The sequence below is a fragment of the Emydura macquarii genome, unplaced genomic scaffold, assembly GCF_026122565.2.
Source record: "Emydura macquarii macquarii isolate MOO-44397 ecotype Brisbane River unplaced genomic scaffold, CSIRO-AGI_Emac_v2 contig_499, whole genome shotgun sequence".
In the NCBI taxonomy this organism is placed as follows: Eukaryota; Metazoa; Chordata; order Testudines; family Chelidae; genus Emydura; species Emydura macquarii.
In genome coordinates this window covers 3,695,745-3,714,390 of record NW_027130636.1, presented here as the reverse complement: position 1 = coordinate 3,714,390, position 18,646 = coordinate 3,695,745, and the positions used below count along the sequence as shown (strand labels likewise).

The 18,646-nt window shown below is 47.3% G+C and overlaps 1 protein-coding gene across 3 annotated transcripts in view; it reads left to right on the top strand.

Annotated features, from left to right (window-relative positions):
* The window catches only part of MAP3K13 (mitogen-activated protein kinase kinase kinase 13), a 140,894-nt gene that overhangs the window by 110,667 nt on the left and 11,581 nt on the right, over positions 1-18,646 (top strand). For 2 of the 3 annotated variants that reach the window (XM_067538763.1, XM_067538764.1), the window contains 7 exons: positions 327-435; positions 4,181-4,290; positions 4,971-5,087; positions 5,675-5,812; positions 7,908-8,685; positions 13,446-13,516; positions 17,405-17,702. In XM_067538763.1, coding sequence (XP_067394864.1) covers positions 327-435; positions 4,181-4,290; positions 4,971-5,087; positions 5,675-5,812; positions 7,908-8,685; positions 13,446-13,516; positions 17,405-17,702 — 1,621 coding nt within the window. The remainder of the gene's footprint in view (positions 1-326; positions 436-4,180; positions 4,291-4,970; positions 5,088-5,674; positions 5,813-7,907; positions 8,686-13,445; positions 13,517-17,404; positions 17,703-18,646) is intronic. The other variant, XM_067538765.1, reaches the window with a different exon arrangement.

The following is an 18,646-nucleotide window of genomic DNA, read 5'->3' as shown; positions in this document are numbered from 1 at the left end:
ATGTACCTTGAGCTGCCTATTGACTTTTGTGATTTTACAATCACAGTTTCCTGTTTTACAAATGTTTTCTCTGCCCTGTTGTTGTAGAAGAACCCTCACAAATAGGGAAAACTGACTATGGTCTAGCAGTGAAAGGGCTTAAACATAGCAAGCTGTCACGTGTACCAAGGAAACACACTGGGTGGGAAAGAGAATTCTTGTGTTCTGATCTTTTTCCAGTTACAGCAATCATAGGGTTGATCATCCTAATATCAGGTAAAACACTTTAAATGTGATTTTTAACTCGATAGCATGTCCCCATAACTTGACTTTGTTGTTCCGTTCAGGCAGAGCAAGCCCCGGAACCGTCCCTCTTTCCGCCAGACGCTGATGCACCTAGATATCGCATCTGCTGACGTTCTTGCCACCCCTCAGGAGACGTATTTCAAATCCCAGGTAAATATTGAATGGCCATAGCCGGTGGTGCTAAGTGGGCTACAGGGGTCTCTCAGCTATCGCTGACTCATGCTGGAAGCCAGGCCAAGTGGGACTCCAGTCCAGGATGTAATGAGTTTGTTTGCATCTGAGAGGGAAAGATGGGCCTAGGCCAAGGAAAGGAGGGTCTTGCAAGGGAAAATGCAGTCATAAGCCAACCTCAGAAAAATTTTATGCTGAGGCTTATGTTTTGCTATTTATGGTAACAGTAAAGGCATATGCTAGGAAGGGATTACACTTTGGACACAAACTGTGAGTGTATGCACCTGCTGTGCTCAGAAAACAGGATGGGGATATTTGTACCAGCAATGGTGTTTCCAGACACCCTTTACCCAAAAGATAGACCTGGAAGAAGTCCTGAAATTGATGACACAGCAATAGCTGCAGCAGCTTTTTAGGCTGCAGGCCAACATGGCAGCCCAATAGGCTTAATGCAGTTTACAAATGGCCAGCAAGCCCAGTCTGCAGTCTGGCATTTACAGCAGTTTACAGCATTTGCAGACCAGAGAGACCCCACAGGATCAACAAACTGGAGCTAGGTCTACACTGCTGGTGAAATTCGGCGGCCATTGACGGGAGATATGCAAGCTACGTAGAGTAGCTTGTGTATCTCCCATCTACTTCCTAACTTCTACATAGTGCAGCATCCCCACTACTTTGTGCCGAAGGGAAATGCCCTCCCGTTGACTCAGCGTTAATCTTTTTGTGAGGGTGGATTAACGCTGTCGACTTCCGGATAGATTGAACTTGTCTCCACTGCCGCTCCGATCCTGCAGAATCGATCTGGTGGCATCAACAGTGCCACCGTGAATGTATACGTACCCTCAGGCTGCAGCCAAGCCTCAGCTGTCCTAGAGCTTCTTTGGAGACACATGTACCTGTGTGCACCATCTAGGCCTCCCATAAATTCCAGCCCTCTTCCGTCCAAGTCCAATAGAAAAGAATCTAGAGGGTCAGCTGGTCACTTCCAAGTAGTAGCTACTGCAGCATCATGGGAGGGGTCATGGGCTCTTTGTTTGGCCCCTTTCACTTTTTGAGAGAAGAGACACAAGCAACTTACTGAGCCTAGGACAGGGATGGCTGGGCAAATGGTCAGCTCCAGATTACAAGGGTAGGAGAGCTGCTATTCTAGACTTGTCTGGAGCCTGGAAACAGATGTATCAGCAGGTGTAGAGTTGAGCCCTGCACCACACACATTTTACCAGCCCTTCACATGCTGGGGTGGGAGCTCATTGGCTCCAAGCTAAGCCCCAGATAGTAGGAGAACAAATGGACATGCTGATGATGGAGCAGTACTTGGTGTCTGGCTGGAGGGTGCAAACAAGCTGGAGACTGAGCTGCCGGAGGAACAACCACAGCTGTGGTGGAGCAGGGAAGGGCAGGCAGCCGGACAGATGGAAGAGCCATCCCAGAACAGTGAAGGAACCCTAGGACTGCAAGGCGGCAATCAAAAGGGGGGAAAAAACCTGTGCAGAATCCCCAAAGTACCAGCTCCCTGGCCCTATCAGCTGCTCCTCACCTGACAGACTGGGGAGATCTGTGTGGAGGGTGAGCGCATGAGGTGTGATTCTACAGACTTATGCACCCCTATTAGGGCCACAAAGGCTAGGAACTTCTTTGGAGGGTTAATACTGTGCCTGTAAAGACTCTCAGATTTGAGGAGTGACCAAACACTCATTAAGATTGAACTACAGTGGGCAGCAGAGCTTATGTCACAGGGCTCCTGGGATTCTTGGCAGCAGCTTGAGACCTTGGGACTGGGGCCCAGAGAGGGCTGCACAGCGCCATGCAAAAGCAGGCACACCCTGGCCTGGGTCTGTGGGGGGCGTGATGTGAGAGGATGGGAGGCTCAGTGAGAAACAGGGCTATTCTGCTGGTCTTATGTGGCAGCTCCTGGAAACGGACCTGGTGGGGCTCATTAAGATCAACCCAAAATGCCAAATGGGTTGTGTGTGTGAGGGAGCAGGTGCAGAAGACAGGTGTGCTGTAAGGACCACATTCAGTCCCTGGCGTGTCATGTCCCAAGATAACTGCACTTCTCACTCCTTTGTGGCCTCCCTGAGAGCAGGCACCGCACTTAGGTCTCTAGCCTCACCTCACTGGGGCTGGGTCCTGTGACCTTCTCCCTCTGGAGCAGGGAGTTAGGTTGCAATTCACTATGAACATCTTATCAAGCCTGGTTTAAGTTCAGCACCTGCCATCCTGTTCTTTCGGGGGCAGTGACTAGCCGGTCTTCATAGCCTTCCTATGTGTTGTTCATTCAGAACAAAAGCAGTACAGAGGAAGCGTATCTTAAGAGCACTAAATAGCTCATACGTTAAGTCTTAAGTTACCAGGCAGTCACCCATCTTCCACATGGAGACCCTGTCCTTCAGGCCTTTTCCACTGACTTTGTCCCTCTTGGTCACAGTGTCATGCCCCTTCTTGGATTGGATAAGAGTGACCCTCTCCCGTGTCCAGCTGGTCACTTTATACAGTTCTCTTTGTTTGTTAGCCTTCTTCAGCCAGCTCAAACCAGGAGATGCACTTTCCCCCTGGAGGTATTCAAGGGGGTGGGGGGTTGAGGATTTTCAAGTTTGTTTACCTGTTTAGGGATTTGCATTCCTGGGTTTTAATTCCTGCATGAAACCCAAGTAACTCACCTTGGAGTCAAAGTACATTTCCTAGCCATTACGGATACGTACAACATTTCTAAAGTTGATACAGTAGTCTCAAAGATGCTCCATGTGTCCATGATGTTGGTCACATCTGGCAGAAGCAGATGCAATGCTCACTGAAGTTCCTTTATCCTGGGAAAATACCAGGCTTCTCCCTGCAGCAAAGGAGACCCCATCATGCCCCTGTCCCTGTATACATTCAGGGTTTGCCCTCTCTAATGTCCCTCTAAAAAAGAGTTTGGATCCTTAAGATGGCGGGGAGGGTCTACTCCCCCAACCATCCCACACGCAATCTCTTCTTTGCACGGAGCTTGACGGCCAGAGGAGTCAGAATCTATTTTAATTAAAGAAAATAAAAATAGGCTTCTGGATCTCTAGCATGTCACCATTAAAAATCTGTGTTGATGGCCCCAGTGCCTGAGTAGCCATTTAGAGCAGGGATCTCACAGTATGCACTCACCAAAGGACAGTGACTTTTGAGGTTTTAATGGCACAGTTCAGATCTAACTCAGTGGCGATGTGAAATGAGTTTGAGAAACCTAGTGCCAGGTGGACATTTGCTTCCATATGATGGTGTGCTTTGTAGTTTCTGTAGCAGAGCTGGAGGGCACTTCCATACTGGGGGGTAGGTGAAATTTAAGAACTTCAGTAGATTGAATAGGAGTAGCAGGGAATTTTGGAGGTCAGGACTGAGTGTATTGCAGAGCTGTGTATGGAAACTTGCATGATGCCTGCTAGCACTGTACCTGGCTCTAGTCAGTACTACTAGTCATTGCTGAGGACAGCCCTAGAGCTGGAATAACAAAAGGGAGCTGCAGGCCAAGACTGGGATGGATGAGCTATATGGTGGCTCCGTATTGCAGGGGTGTGACCGGTCAGGACAAAAGCTCTTTGGTAGAGAGGTGGTGAGAAGCGTGTAAGTGGTGGTCTGAGTGTGTAAATGTGGGGGTAAGACCCAGTAATAGAAGAATGAACTCCTCTGCTGCAGAGCTGTCTTTGCCATGAATCATGATGCTGTGTAACCATGAATATAAAATGACATCCCATAGGCTGAATGGAGAGAAGAAGTAAAGAAACACTTTGAGAAAATTAAGAGTGAAGGGACTTGCATACACCGGCTAGATGAAGAGCTGATTCGTCGCCGAAGAGAAGAGCTCAGGTCTGTCGAGGATCTCACCACTCACCTCTGCTACTCCACCCCATTGGGGCTATTGACCATAGTGAGAGATAATGATTCCCTGCCTCTGTCCTAGCTAATCAGTTCTCTTTGTTTCTGAACATTAACCTCTAACTTGTATCATGATTTGCAAATGCACACTCCATTTGGAAGGCTTCTGCATAAATGCACTTCAAGAGCAACCCCATCAGGAAAACAGATGAGTTTTTAACCACATTAGCTAATTTGGTAGTTTTCACGTGTTGTCAGGTGGAGATAAACCCTAGTGAAGATTAGGGCTATGTCTACACTACCACTTTTTTTGTGAAAAAAACACCCCTTGAGCGACATAAGTTACATCCATAGAAGCTCCAGTGTGGACAGAATTATGCTGCCAAGAGAGCTTCTCCTGCCAGTGTAGCTATCACCGCTTGGGGTGGTTTAATTACGTTGACGAAAGAGCTCTCTCCCATCGGCATAGAGTGGCTACACGGGAGTTCTTAGAGCAGCACAGCTACATCAGTACAGTTGTGCCAATGTAAACTCTCGTATAGACATAGCCAAGGCCATAGAACTTAGCTGGCTAACCCCTCCCCCATTCTCAAATAAGAAGTGTTTATTCTGCCCTTCTTGGGTCAAGACCCCCATCCAGTTGAGCGTTGTGTTTTCTTTCTTGTTAACAGGCATGCGTTAGATATCCGTGAACATTATGAGAGGAAGCTAGAGCGAGCCAATAACTTGTACATGGAGCTCAGTGCCATCATGCTGCAGCTGGAGGTCCGTGAGAAGGAGCTCATCAAGTACGTATGTCTGGGGAGAGGGGAGCATGGATGCACATATGCTTGTATCCAGGAGATTGTTCTGAATTTGAAATAAATAGGTCCCGTCCTTTCTAAACTACTCTGCATGCTTTCAAATTGAGCCTGTAGCAGCAAACTTCCAGACCTGGATAAAGGACCAGGCAGCGGGGTCTCTGCTTGATTTCTCTAAGTCACTGTACCGATTGGAGAGTATTCTTTTTAAGGATGGTGAAAGACAGATTTCTCCATATAAATATCCTCCTCTGCAGCCTGCTGCTGATGACTAAGAGAGAAGAGAGCTTTCATATTTTGCTACTAGCTGTGTCAAATGCCATCAGACCCTCTGTAAAGAGAGGAGAGTGTTCCCTAGATTGTGAACCAGGGTCACATAAGTCACCTGATCCCCACAAGAGAGTAGAAAATAAGTAGGCCCTGTTCAAGTGCAAAACACACCACACACCTAGTCAGTCCATGAAACAAGCACCCAATGTGCATCGCTACTTAGGTCATAGCTGCTTTTCCAGCCAGCAGCAACTTCCATTTTACAGAGAGGAGACTAGGGATTTATTCTTTGTTCTGTATTCCAGACGGGAACAAGCTGTGGAAAAGAAATATCCTGGGACTTACAAGCGTCACCCAGTCAGACCGATAATCCACCCCAATGCGATGGAGAAGCTGATGAAGAGGAAAGGAGTTTCTCATAAGTCAGGGGGCCAGACCAAACGGTAAGAAACCTCTGCACAAAAACAAAATCCTAACCAGGAAAGCAAGACCTACCCAAGAGAGTGACAGTGTGGTTTTTCTGGGAAATGTGACTGGGTGAAAATGGCTGCTTCTTGCTCAACAGATCTGCTTTCTGGGCATGTTCTTGAATATTCCTGCTTGCTTCATTGTCAGACAGGGTTCTACCCTTGAGTCCCGCTAGCGAAGCAGAACCAGCCCCACTAGGAGTGAGTAAGCTGGACCATAGTCTGACTGCCACATCAACAGCACAATTGTTAATTAAGTTCAAGGTGTAGGGGCAAATTCTGCTCTCAGTTTCACCTGGGCATCCCTGTTGAAACATTGGGTCCACAGAAGCTTTCTACTGGTGGTGATACAAGACACTCAGAATCCCGCAGAGTTTCCAGGGAGAAACAAATATTTTCTAGTCTGAGCAAATTCAGTGCCAGATCACTAGTGCAGAGAGTGGCCAGAAACAGGTTCCAAGTCTCACAGAAGGATGGTTTTGTTGCTGAGGCATCTAGCTCAGCCCCAGTCCCTGTGTGACCTCGGGCAAGTCTCATGCAGACAGATTTTCAGAATTTTTCCTTAGTTTTGTATCCCTCCGATTTTGGGATTCTATGCACTGGGAAAATCGCTGATTAACAATCTGTGATTGAGGTTTATTCTTGTGTAGCTGAAATGAACTGGCCACTGTTGTTGTTTATATTATGGCACCTGGGGGTCCCATTGTGCTAGGCCCTGTACAGACACGTCATAAGATACAGTCTCTGCCCCACAGCTTACAGGCTAAATAGACGAGACAGACCAGGGGTGAGGGAAAGGGATAGAACATGTAAGCAGAGATGGATTGCAAATGATGTGTTAGTGCCATGATTTTATTGGTGGGAAGTTAGTAGGTTTTTTAATTTAAAAAAAAAAGGCTTCATTAGAAGGGGATTAACGAAATGGAAAGACAGAGGGCTGTGAGAGGGGACAATGCAGGAAGAAGTCAGGCGGATGGGGAGGAGAGAGGAAGGAGGGGACTGTCACCATTTCTGGGTAACTGCACCTGTGTTTCACCTGTGCTCCCTGGAGGGCAACCGCTGGAGGTTTCTGTCTCCAAGCTGTCACCTCTCTTGGGCATAGACCTGAGTCTCTCTTCCACCTGAGCGAGCATTGCAAGGCTGCATAGCCCCCTGCCTTACACAGTGATTTCCCCAGCAAGCCAGCCTGCCCCCTGAGTAGGTGAGGGTCTGTGGCCTCCGGTGTTCAGGAACTCGGACTCAATGAATACAATGGTCCCTTCTGGGCTTAAAGCCTATGAGTCTGTGAGCCTAGAAGCCAGTGCCTGTACATTGCTTTCTCTCCAAGGTCTATAACCAGTGTATTGCCAAGCAGTTACAAATTACCATACAGCTCTTTCTAAGTAAGCACATTTATTCTTAAGGTAAAGGCATCACAGAGAAAACAACAAACATTCCTGTAGGAATGCTAAACACACTAGGAGTCCCCCATCAATTGTATGAGGCACTGGTAGGCCAAAATTTTTCCAACCCTTCCGCAAGGGCTGGGTCTCTTGGACACAAGATCCTGTCCATTTGCTGGATAAGAAATAGGGCCCGGAGTCAGTATAAACACAGCTTTTGTATGCCCAAAGCCCTTTTTTGCCTGTTGACCTCTGGAAAACCCAGTTTGAACCAGTCTATGGAAGCCTTCCAATGGGTGGCACCTCTCTGCAAGTGTTTACAGTTGTGATTCCTCTAAATCACCCCACACTGTTTTAGTTCCTGGAGGTGTGAGCCCTCCTGCATGCAGTAGAACACAGCCTGGCCCACAGTGATACATAAACTTAACAATATCGGTCACAGAGAACGTGGAGGGTGGTAGGAGAGAGGCCGAAGTCAGGGGAAGGGAGTTGGAGCCAACAGCCAATCTGCAGAAGGGAGAGAATGTCCACAGACTGTAGAGAGCAGAGTCTGATGACATCCTCAGTGTCTGCAGGTCCCTGCTGCAGCCGCTTGTGCTTACTTCTGCTGACTGACTCGCTGGTCCCAGGCTGATGCCATGACTTAGTTCTGCCTTCAGAGTTAAATTCTGTTTTCACCTGTCTCCTAGGCCAGACCTGCTGAAGTCAGAGGGCATATCCAGTGTGGAGGTGGCAGCCAACAGCTCACCAGTCTCAGGAAGTCCCAAAATGTCAACACTCAATAGCAAAGGCCGATACCGCTGCAAACCACGTCACCGACGAGGGAACAGCAAAGGCAGCTATAACGAATTTGCAGGGATCTTGAAAAACCAGCCAGCACAGGACAACTCACCCCAATCACCTCATCACCATAATCCTCATTCTCATCATCCCAGCCTCCAGCAGCACCAGCAGCACAGCCATCCCAATTACCCTGGCCATCACCCCAGGCTAAACATCCAGGGGCAAGACATCATGAACTGTGCCAACAGCCTGCGGTACTTTGGTCCTGCAGCAGCCCTGCGGAGCCCCCTCAGTAACCATGCCCAAAGGCGCATGTCTGGCTCCAGTCCCGATCTCATCTCAACTGCTATGGAAGCTGATTGCCGGAGGAATTTGGAGAATGAGGAAAACAAGGTTGATCGCTGGCATTGTTGTAAAGCAGACCCGTACAACCCCTGTCCTCAGTGTAGGCAGGTGAACAGTGGTCAGGAGCAGATGCCGTCCATTGAACCAGGGCCATTGAACCAATGCCGTCCATTGAACCAACTTGAATCGACAACATGTGGTCCCTTGTATGAAAAGGCTCAGCTTCCTGAAAATATGGAGGAGGAAGACTTCAACAGCTGCAATTCAGTGTCATTGCTAGGCACCCATCAACACCCGGCTGCCCCAGTTCTACCTTGCAAACCCAGACCCATTCAAAAGGTAAAGACAGAAAAGTAGTCTTTAAAACAACTATGTCCAATGTTTAAAATTTCCCAGAAAAAAATTGTACGATGTGGTATGGTATTGTTTGAGAGAGAGTATGTAACGGTATAGCAGTCCAGACACAAAGCAGCAGAATGAAGGTTGTGCATAAGCCTTTTATTTTTAAAGTAGTTTATATTGGGAAGATGATAAGTGGAGGTGGTAGTGCTGCCTATGGTTAAGGTGGCCTAACACTTCCCATTATAAGACTGTTTTCAGTTACATATAACTTTGGCAAACTTTAACTGTTTGGACTGAAGGTTTCCATGCCAAGTGTCTGCCTCTGGCTAAATGTTTTTTTGAAAATTTCAGAAAAAATGGTCCAGCCATTTCTCAGAACAAAGTCAGGGAAATTGCATTGTTTTGCCATGTTAGAAAAAATTCTCACATCCATTTCTTTGAGACGCTCTAGCTCCTCTATGCTTTGGAGCAGGAACTCCAGAGTTGCCATAGGTGTCACCCTTGTGTCAGCAAAATGCCTTTTGGAGTTTCTGTTACATTGTCTAAATTTAGCCAAGTTATAAGATTCCAAAAGTTGCAGTTTGCACATGCTCAGTAGAGACCTGTTAGAGTTTGGCAGCTAAATAACCCAAAGATTCTGTCTGCACTGAGCATGCTCCAGCCTGTGGCTCCAGGACTTTCCTTGCAGTTGCTCCTCTTTGCAGCCAGGGAGTGCTGTGGTGCCAGGAACAGGACCTGAGAGAAGGGGTATTGTCTTTTGTGCTCTCACTACTTCCCCTGTTGGCACTCAGCAAGGCAGAGAAGTGGGAACCAGTCTGGCTGGAATGCAGAGAACAGAGAAGCAGGGCTTGGGGATGTGGCCAGAGGAGAGACTGGGACAAGGGTGGGGACTGGAACTAGGACAAAAAGGGTTGAAATGGGACTGGGTCCTGAAGGTGAAGTGAGACGGGACGGAGACTGGGACTGGGAGATGGAGCCAAGGTTGACTGTCAAAGGGAGACAGAAACTGGGATGAGCGTAGAATATGGCAGATGTGGGGGGATAGGACCAAAAAGCTCTCAACACTGGAGCACACTCCTCTCAGAACCTGGACTAGAATGCAGGATTCTCGAGTTGCAACATTTCCTGTACTGGTAACAAATAGCCATGAAACCCACTGACAAAATGTTTACCTCATCTCCAGAGTGAGGGCTGGTCCACATAGAGGAAAGCAACCTACTACTGCCATCAGCTCCACTAGCTCAAGTGGAAGAGTGCAGTGGATCTAAAGGTTGCAACCTTGCTGGTGGCCCATTTGGGTGTCAGTGTGGTTCCATGTGGTCAGTACGAAGGAATTTCTGGTTTTTTCAGTTTGCTTTTTTAAAAAATCCTAGAAAATTACACACATAAAGCTGCATTAAAATAACGTTATTAAGGTTGCAAAAATCAAGTACTCCACAATTAGGAAAAGCCAGAATACAGATTGCCTGGGCAACCTTAAATCGACCCTCTTGTGTATATGCATTGTGAGACAGTCTTTATTTATATGGTCACATACTGTTTTTGCCCCACAGGACCCCTGCCTCAGTCAGTGAACAGGGTGGAGCTGCTCTGGGTATGAATCATGGTTGTATAGTGAATGAGACTTTTTTCTATAGGGCTTTGTCTCATTCATTGCGGAATTTGGAAGGTATATAGTGAACAAGACGGGTTTACAGGAAGAGAAAGGATGGTGTGATGCTTAAGGCAGTCACATAATTAAAGAATATATCATAATACAAACATACAAGGGAGGCAAATTAAGGTTACACAGGCAACCTGGCATTTCCTAACTTTTCAGTACTTGACTTTGCAACCTTAATAATGGTTCTTTTAATATAGTTTTTCATGTGTAAGCTAATAAAATAATCAGTTTTTCAAGAGATAGAAAAGCAGGTGTAAGAAGGGAGGGGGATCACAGAAAAGGACAAGCTACACTGAAGGAGAAATACAAAGGGCATTTATATGAAGTCCGATACATTAGATTTGGAGAGAGTGGTTAAAACTCATTTGTGGTCACATCCTTGGTGCAAAAGCCACACATGATCATTTGTCAGGGAGACTATTGAGCTCAGCATACTGTCAAAGCTACTTTGCTTCCATTAAAGCTGTCATGGTTGCAGGGCTAGCAGCACCTCTATGCCATCTCTGTTCTCTCTGAATGTACCCCCGAGGTCTCAGACCTTTTGCCTTTACAAACTCCCACTTTTACTCAGGGCCCAGGCCTGCTGTACCCTCTGTATCAACACTACTTACCCCAACAGGTCCAACTGGCTTCAATGCCTGTGGTTCTTCCCTTTGGGAGTCTGTGACCAGTTGTGTATATAGTGACCAGCCAGCCTTCTTACATCAATCAAGGTGGTGTTTGTTTTAACAGTAGGAAAAAAGCATTTAGGATATGTCTGTGTGGCAAAAAGCCCTGTAGCCATGAGTCTTAGAGCCCAGGTCTGCAGGCTCATGTTTGTGGGTCTCTCACAATGGCACTAAAAATGGCCATGTAGACATTCGGGCTCTGAAACCTGGCAGGAGGGGTGATGGTAGCCTACGCAGGCCCAGCTTCTTCAAACACCCCCAATGCGTGCCTATGCCTTAGTTTGGTTCCCCTGAACAACTCGCTCTTGTGCTATGATCCTTTTGATCTTCCAGTCCCCAGGCCTTTTCCTCCCTGGTATTGTCACTTAACAACCTTCTAATGATTGTGGAAGGGTGAGTTATCTTCAGCTATTCTTTTCCTTCCTGCTTGTTTTCCCAGCAGACCCCTATTAAACTAAAACTATATACTAAACCTCTCAATAACCAGGTCAACATCCACTATTCAAGGTGATGACAGAACAGTTCCAATTCTGACTCACAGTTGCCTTTTGCTTCCTTCAGACTTTGGTATACTCTCACTTTTAATTTTCTCAGGTAGCTCCCCTGCTTTTTTGCATTACTGACTAGAGTCAGCCAGCTTGTTCAGAGAGTTACGGGGACTATGCGACTGTGTCCTTATTACTGTAATTCTACTTGTTTTATTTCTTTTGGTTATACCCTACTGCTCCTAATACCATGATAAGCCTTCTTGATGCTCCAGAATCCAGTGCCATGTCTCTTGCTACCTTATCTCTATAGGTTTTCTTTCAGTATTTTTGTCAGGTTATATTATATTATCATTCCAAATTACTATACATCTCTCCTTTATGATATCATTTTGGAAACAGAGAATTAGAATCATTTTCTTTCAAGTGTGACCTTGTAGCTGTCAAAGAATATTTCAAAGCTAGGTGCTAACAAGCCCACAATAAAGCATATTCTTTAATCCCTCCTGAATTCTGTGTCTTTGGTCATCTTGTCACTTGAAGCACCCTAAAACTGTGCCAGTCCGTGGCTTGTCTACACACGGAAATTGATTGGCAGAATTCTAGTGGTAGAATTTTACTGCTCTAGCTATGCTGGTATAATTCCCCATGTGGATACTCTATTCTGGAAAAGAAATAACTTTATTCCAGAAAAATTACCTCATTTCAAAGCACAAAGCAGAGTAATAATATATCAGAACCAAGTCACTTTTCTTCTGAAGTAGAGCATCCACACAGGCAGTAATGCCACCATAGCTATAGCAGTACAATTATACCACTATAGTTCTGCCAAGGCAGTGTCCCTGTGAAGACAAGATCTAAACCCTGACTATGTTAGTCACCATTTCAGGAATATTGCTGGGATATTCCCGCAATCTCAGAAGTTGCCCTAGCTATTTTAACACAGACCGTTGTAATATTCAGGCATAATGACTCTTAAAACCTAATTTTTTGGATTTCCTGTTAAATCAGTCAGCAACCAGATGTGTCTCAGTCCTGTATGAAACATTTGCCACATCTCAGAATTTCCTACACAGTTCCACTTCTTGTAGCTTTTAGCTTGCTGAAGTTTATTGACTCCTTATTTGTTTGGAGTACTGCAGTTCATTCCCTTCCTGCCTGGGCCATGGAGAGAACAGAATCCCTGCACTGCCCTTGACGTGCTCATAACACTTGCAGCTGTGCATTATGACAATGAATGTAATTTAATCTCACACTTCATGACTTCAGTTGTTCACTGCAGGTGTCAGGGAGGGTTTTTCCAGGGAGCTGGATGCATTTTGAGGGTTAGGGATTTTTGCCTTCCTTTGAAACAGCAGGGATTCTCCACGGCTGGAGATGGGACACCAGGTATGGTGGACCAGTGATCTGAGGTGTTACAGAGAATCCTGTGTTTTAGATGCCCGCCTGGGGTGGCTTTGCTCATGTGGTCTAGGTCTAAGTGATCACCAGATTTGGGGTCAGGTTGGAATTTTTCTCTGGGTTCAATTGGCTGGGATTTTTGGAGGTTTTCCTCTTCCTCTGCAGCATGGGGAAGTGGTTCATCTTTCAGGGATCATCTTTGCATAGGTCATCTATCAGTTCCCTGCCGTTGCAGGGGCATTGGCGGCACTGCGGTCCCTCCTGTTTTCTGCCTGTGGCACACAACAGCGTAGTCTCTTGAGGACTGAAGTGCTTTAGTCTACCCAAGTTCTGGGCCCCATATAGTGGTAATTGGGTGTGATGTAATGGTCTGCAATGTACAGGAGACCAGAGTAGATGATCTCAGGCTCCTTCTGGCCTTAAATGCTATAAAACCTCTTGATGCAGTGACTTTGTACCAGAGAAGAGAGGCAGCCAGGGAGCTGTATGATTATTTTATATCGGTCCCGTAACATTGTTCTCTCTCTTGCCCCTTGCCAGAGTGGTGACGACTCTTCAGAACAGGAAGAAGGAGAAGTGGACAGTGAAGTGGAGTTCCCGCGGAGACAGAGGTAAAAAACTAAACCCCTCCAATCCTTCCTTGGGTGATAGGAGTCTGGTTTGGTTTCATTTCACTTAACATCATGGCATTGTGCTGGGATTTCTGAGCCTTCTGCCACAATATGACAGGTCCCTGTGGAACCATTGCTCATGTATCTGCATGAAATGTATCCAGCTCTGTAGTGATACACTGTCAAGGGTCTGGCCAGTCCTGTGTTGACCATAAGCATCGCAAGTTATGGCAAGAGCTCCTGTTCTGCTAGCTCCAATATCAATTACACGAGTGTCCCCTCTGTGATGCCTCATGCTTGGTCTTGTTTGGGCAGGAACCTCACTACATGTGACCAGTGCAAGATGTTACTGCCACCCTGCTAGTATCCCCAGGGTCTCCACCATTAAGCTTGAAACTGCCAAGGTCTGGTACCCTCAACAGCATATTTCAAAAGTTCTTTATCAGATTTGTTGCTGCACAGGGCAAGGGAATGACTCCAGCATCGGGACTAGAACAATGCAGCCTTGACTGCATGGATGTCACTTCATCAAAAGCCTGGTTATCTGAAACAGGGCCCTGTCCTCCCACTAAGGCTGGGGTCATGATCCCATCTGAGAAACTGAGGCTGGGGCCCTGGAGAGGAGGCCAGAGGCTGAGCAGGGAAGTGGAGTGAAACATTTTAAAGAGCATTAGCTACATCCAACTAAAGTCCTTTAGTCTGGGTCTCAGCTACAGCAATTGGGCTTACACGGTTTACACTGAATTTCTCTACTCAGCTCCTGGGTTCTTTGACTCCTCCCCAGGATGCCTCAGCTAGGTGCCACTCCGCTTCATTCTGTTCCCCACTTTCCTCCTACTGGAGGAGTTGGTCAGGTGGCTGTGGCTGCTGTGGTCAGGCTCTTCCATTGATCAGTCATTTTAGTGAGATTATGGGTGCTGCCCACGACTTTCATAATCTTAGAAATCACTGAATCTTGTCCTGAAAGGGTTTTCACATGAGTAAAAGTGGAAAAGGAGTGCATCAATACCAAAAGCACCCTGCTCTGTCTGTGTCTCAGCTTTGCTATGGGTGTCACTGTAATTGCTACAGAGATTCATGTACAGAGCGTGTTCCCCATAACACAACGTCTCTGTAAGGAAAAGAGAGAGCTAGGAATGAATATTCTGGAGTTGTGTAATGCAGGCGCACTTATGTTTAACAAAACATTGCAAAGAGTAGCATAGCAAAGGGATTTGAAGGATTCATATTGTGGAAAGTGTAGTAAAATCTGCACCGAGTGGCTTCGAGAGTATAGACTTTGGCCCTGTGCTGCCTTCTGAAGCTGTTTGCCACTGCCAGGTGTGAAGGATTAAAGGCTCTTCTCCTGGGACAGACCCCATATCCCTTCTGATTAATCCTGCAATAAAAGGTGCAGGCAAGTGTTTATAATACCACCATGAGTTATCATGGAAAATTCAGCATCATTCCTTCCCAGTAGGCTGGAGCAAGTAGAGAATGGGAACTGTAGTGCTTGAAACCTTCGTGTAAATTGGGTGATTCAAATGGGTAGTGGCTTTTCTCAGTATGTGGAATGAAATCCGCTCTGCAGTGCATTTACTCAGCACCAGGGTGCATCACCTGCTTTCCTGATTAATCATGAACCATTGCCTCCTGGAAAGTAACCTTTTTTAGTGTGGCAGGGCATCAGGTAGGAAGTTCACATGGGCTCTGTGCCCTTCCAATGTCCACTAGTTGCCCAGGGGGTTTTCGAAGTGCTGTACGCTTGACTCAGCATGCTGGGGCATCAGCCAGGTAGTGCTGCTTAAACTGCGTGAAGAGGCATCCACTGGGACAGTGCAGTGATTCAGTTCCAGTCGGTGAGGTAAGCTGAGCACTACACTGTGCTGCCCTTGCACCTGCTGTGTTGAGGAGAGGGGCAGTGGAACATATGATCGAAGAGGCTCTGAAGAGCCTGACCAAGCGAGTAGCTGTGATATCCCAGGAGCTGCAGGGGTGTGCTGAAAACTACACATGGTTAAGGGAGAAGCTGGGAGATGGGAAAGGAGCGAGGACATGTTCAGTCATTGTTCTATAGTGCTTGAGAAGTTGCGCAGTTTCATATGGGATCGATAGAAAGTATTCCAGTGCTTTGCACTTATTATAACATCTACTGTAGTAGTATCGAGGAGCTCCAGTCACGGTTCAAGGCCGCACTGAGCCGTAATTAAAGTTAAAGCTAACTTCACTTTATAAGCCTGTCACAGGGTACACTCATTGCTGGGCTGCCGCCTTCTGTCTGCTTTGGACATTAGCTCCCTCCAGGTCCAGCATCCCCTTCCATTGTTCATGCACCCCAAATCCTCCCTCTCTGCAACTCAGGGTGCTCTCTCTTCCTGGCTTGGCTCTCTGGCCCAATCACTATAGTCCTCCCCTTGCCCGGTAACAAAGTCCCGCTGGACGACTGTCCCAAGCATTCTTCTGCTCCACTGCCCAGTCTGTGCCACTTCCCCACTGGCTGGTAGGGGAACCTGGGCCTGCCTTCGACTCCGGGTTCCAGTCCAGGGATCGACCCTGTGTCCTAGCCCCTGTGATCTAGGGAGTAACTGCAGACTACTTAACTCCATAGCCCCAAACACACGTCTCTTCTCCCAGGAAGTCATTGCAGACTACTTCCCCTGCAGCCCTCTTCTGCTGCCAACTTCCTCGCTTTATACTAGCCCTGCCCATTCCTTCTCAGGTGGCCTCCATCATCAATCAGCCTTTCAAGTCCTGGCTTTCCCCTAGGTGCAGCTTATCAGGTTAATTAATCAGGTTAATTTAACTTATTCTGCCTTGTGCAGAGTAGACACCCCATCACAAAGCCCTTTGCTCCCCATCCCCACCCTAAAACAAAAACCTTTTCTTCTCCACTTCTCTGTAAAGAGACCTCTCCCTGTGAAACTTAGCATGCCACTTCTCAGCCCAAGCTAGAGCTTTTCTGGGAATTTTGGTAAAAACCAGAAAATAAGCCTAAAGTTCATGGTGTTTTGAACATTTAGGTCATGTCATTCACTTTGAAACATTTTCCTCATGCTTTTTGTCTCAAACCATGGCTGTGTGCCTGCAACCTTAGCAACATGCTTTGTTCCGAATAATAATAATTCTTTGTGCCAGCAACGTGTGGTTAGCCTGTTCCCGATGCATAGAGCAGATTGAAAAAGGCAGGGCGCACTCTCATTTTCTACAGAAATGAAGAGACATCACATCTGGCAGCCCCTTCAACCCTCTCCTCTCTCCCCCCATCCCCCATCAATTCTGCCTCCTCCCCCAGCCTCACCTCTGTTCTCCTGCAGCTCCTGGGGTTCTTTACCCCCCTTCAAGGACTGGGACAGGGCTGCAGTGGGATCCCCTCTGCCCCTTCCAGTTTGGGTGCTGCAGGGTAGAGGTGCAGAAGAGCTGTCCCATTGTTTCAGGGGGCAGGGGACACCCTGAGCTCCTGGGCTTTTTGTGCTCCCTCTTCCCCTCCTCTTTTGTGAGAATAGTTTCAGTTCCTGAGGGGTTGGGCAGAGCAGCGCTGATTGAAGGTGGGGAAAGGAACCAATCAGAAGGGTTTTATCCCCAGGCAGGGCTGAATCATTTACCATCAGCAGCCCGACTCCAGGTGAAGTGTCATTTGCTGCCCCCCTTGTCGCCTAGTGAACTTTACAAAGGTGGAGGATGGGACTAGAACTACCCAAAAGGTGGCATTTGGAGACCGTCCTAATGCAGGTTCCCCAGAATGTTCCGTGGACGCAGGTTAGCTGTGTCAGGGCCAAGCTCCTTTGGGTGTGAAGTGGAGCAGCCCAGCCAGTAATGTGGAGAAGGGGAAGTGATTTACCAGTATAAACAGAAACACTGCAATGCAAGGATTGAGCGAAGTGAAGCTAAGCTGTTCTCCTGGGCTTGCAGGCCTCACCGCTGCATTAGTAGCTGCCAGTCCTACTCCACCTTCAGCTCTGAGAACTTCTCTGTGTCTGATGGAGAGGAGGGAAACACCAGCGACCACTCAAACAGCCCAGATGAGCTGGCCAACAGGTTGGAAGACCAGCTGACTGAGAAGCTGGATGACATGCTGTCCCAGACTCCGGAAATCCCCATTGAGATCTCCACTCAGTCTGATGGGCTTTCAGACAAAGAGTGCGCCGTGCGCAGGGTGAAGACACAGATGTCACTGGGCAAGCTCTGTGCAGATGAGCACACCTGTGAGGTAAGTGGGACCTTCAGTCTTCCCCTTCCTCTTCTGTTGCGTGGTGAAAATACCTAGAAGCCAGGCAAGAAATCCATATGACTAGAGGGAAAAGCCTGGGAATGCATAGACAGGCCATGAGAGAGGTTCTGCCAAGAGAGAGTTGACTGGGCATTTCTCTGCATCCTGGAACATTCCAAGAAAGTGAAAGGCAGCAAATTTATAACTGATAAAAGTTACACAACATACAATTAGCCTGTGGAACTTATTGCCACTAGATATTGTTGAGGCCAGGAGCCTAATAGGCTTCAGAAGAAGAGACCATTTATATGGCTAATGAAACATCCAAAGTTACATTAGATAGGATAAAAAATAGGAATTTGAATAATAATGGAAGGGAAATAAACCCTCCTGCTTTGGGGCATACGTCAACCTAAGGAGTTACAAAAACTTCCTCTAGGGGTAGGTTACTTCTCATTTTCCACTAGGGGGTTCTTGCACCTTCCTCACAGTTGGAGTCGGGATATTGGGCTGGATGGATCCCCAGTCTGACCAGATATGGCATCCCCTGTGTGCCTGCATTCTCCCATCTTTCTTGCTCTGCTTTCCCTCTTCTCCAACTTCTTAAGTTTTAGGAATTTTGCATTAGATTGGCCTAGCTTCAATTCTAAGTAGGACAATGGGCATGTGTGGGGAGGAAGGCCCTTGCTCTCCCTTCCCCACTTCCACCAGTTACACTCACTAGCCAGCAGGTCTCTGGGGCTAGGTGTTGGGGGGCAGAGGTGACCCTCCATGGATCCTTAATGCCCTCTGCCCTCTGCCCTTAGCTGTCATAAGATGAGAAGTGATAGGCTCACTGATGCGGCCCTTTCCCTATTTCCTGCTCCTCTACCAACCAGATGCTAAACATGACAGTGCAGTCACTCTGCAGTGCGGGGAAATCACTAAGAGAGTTTCTCTGTCCT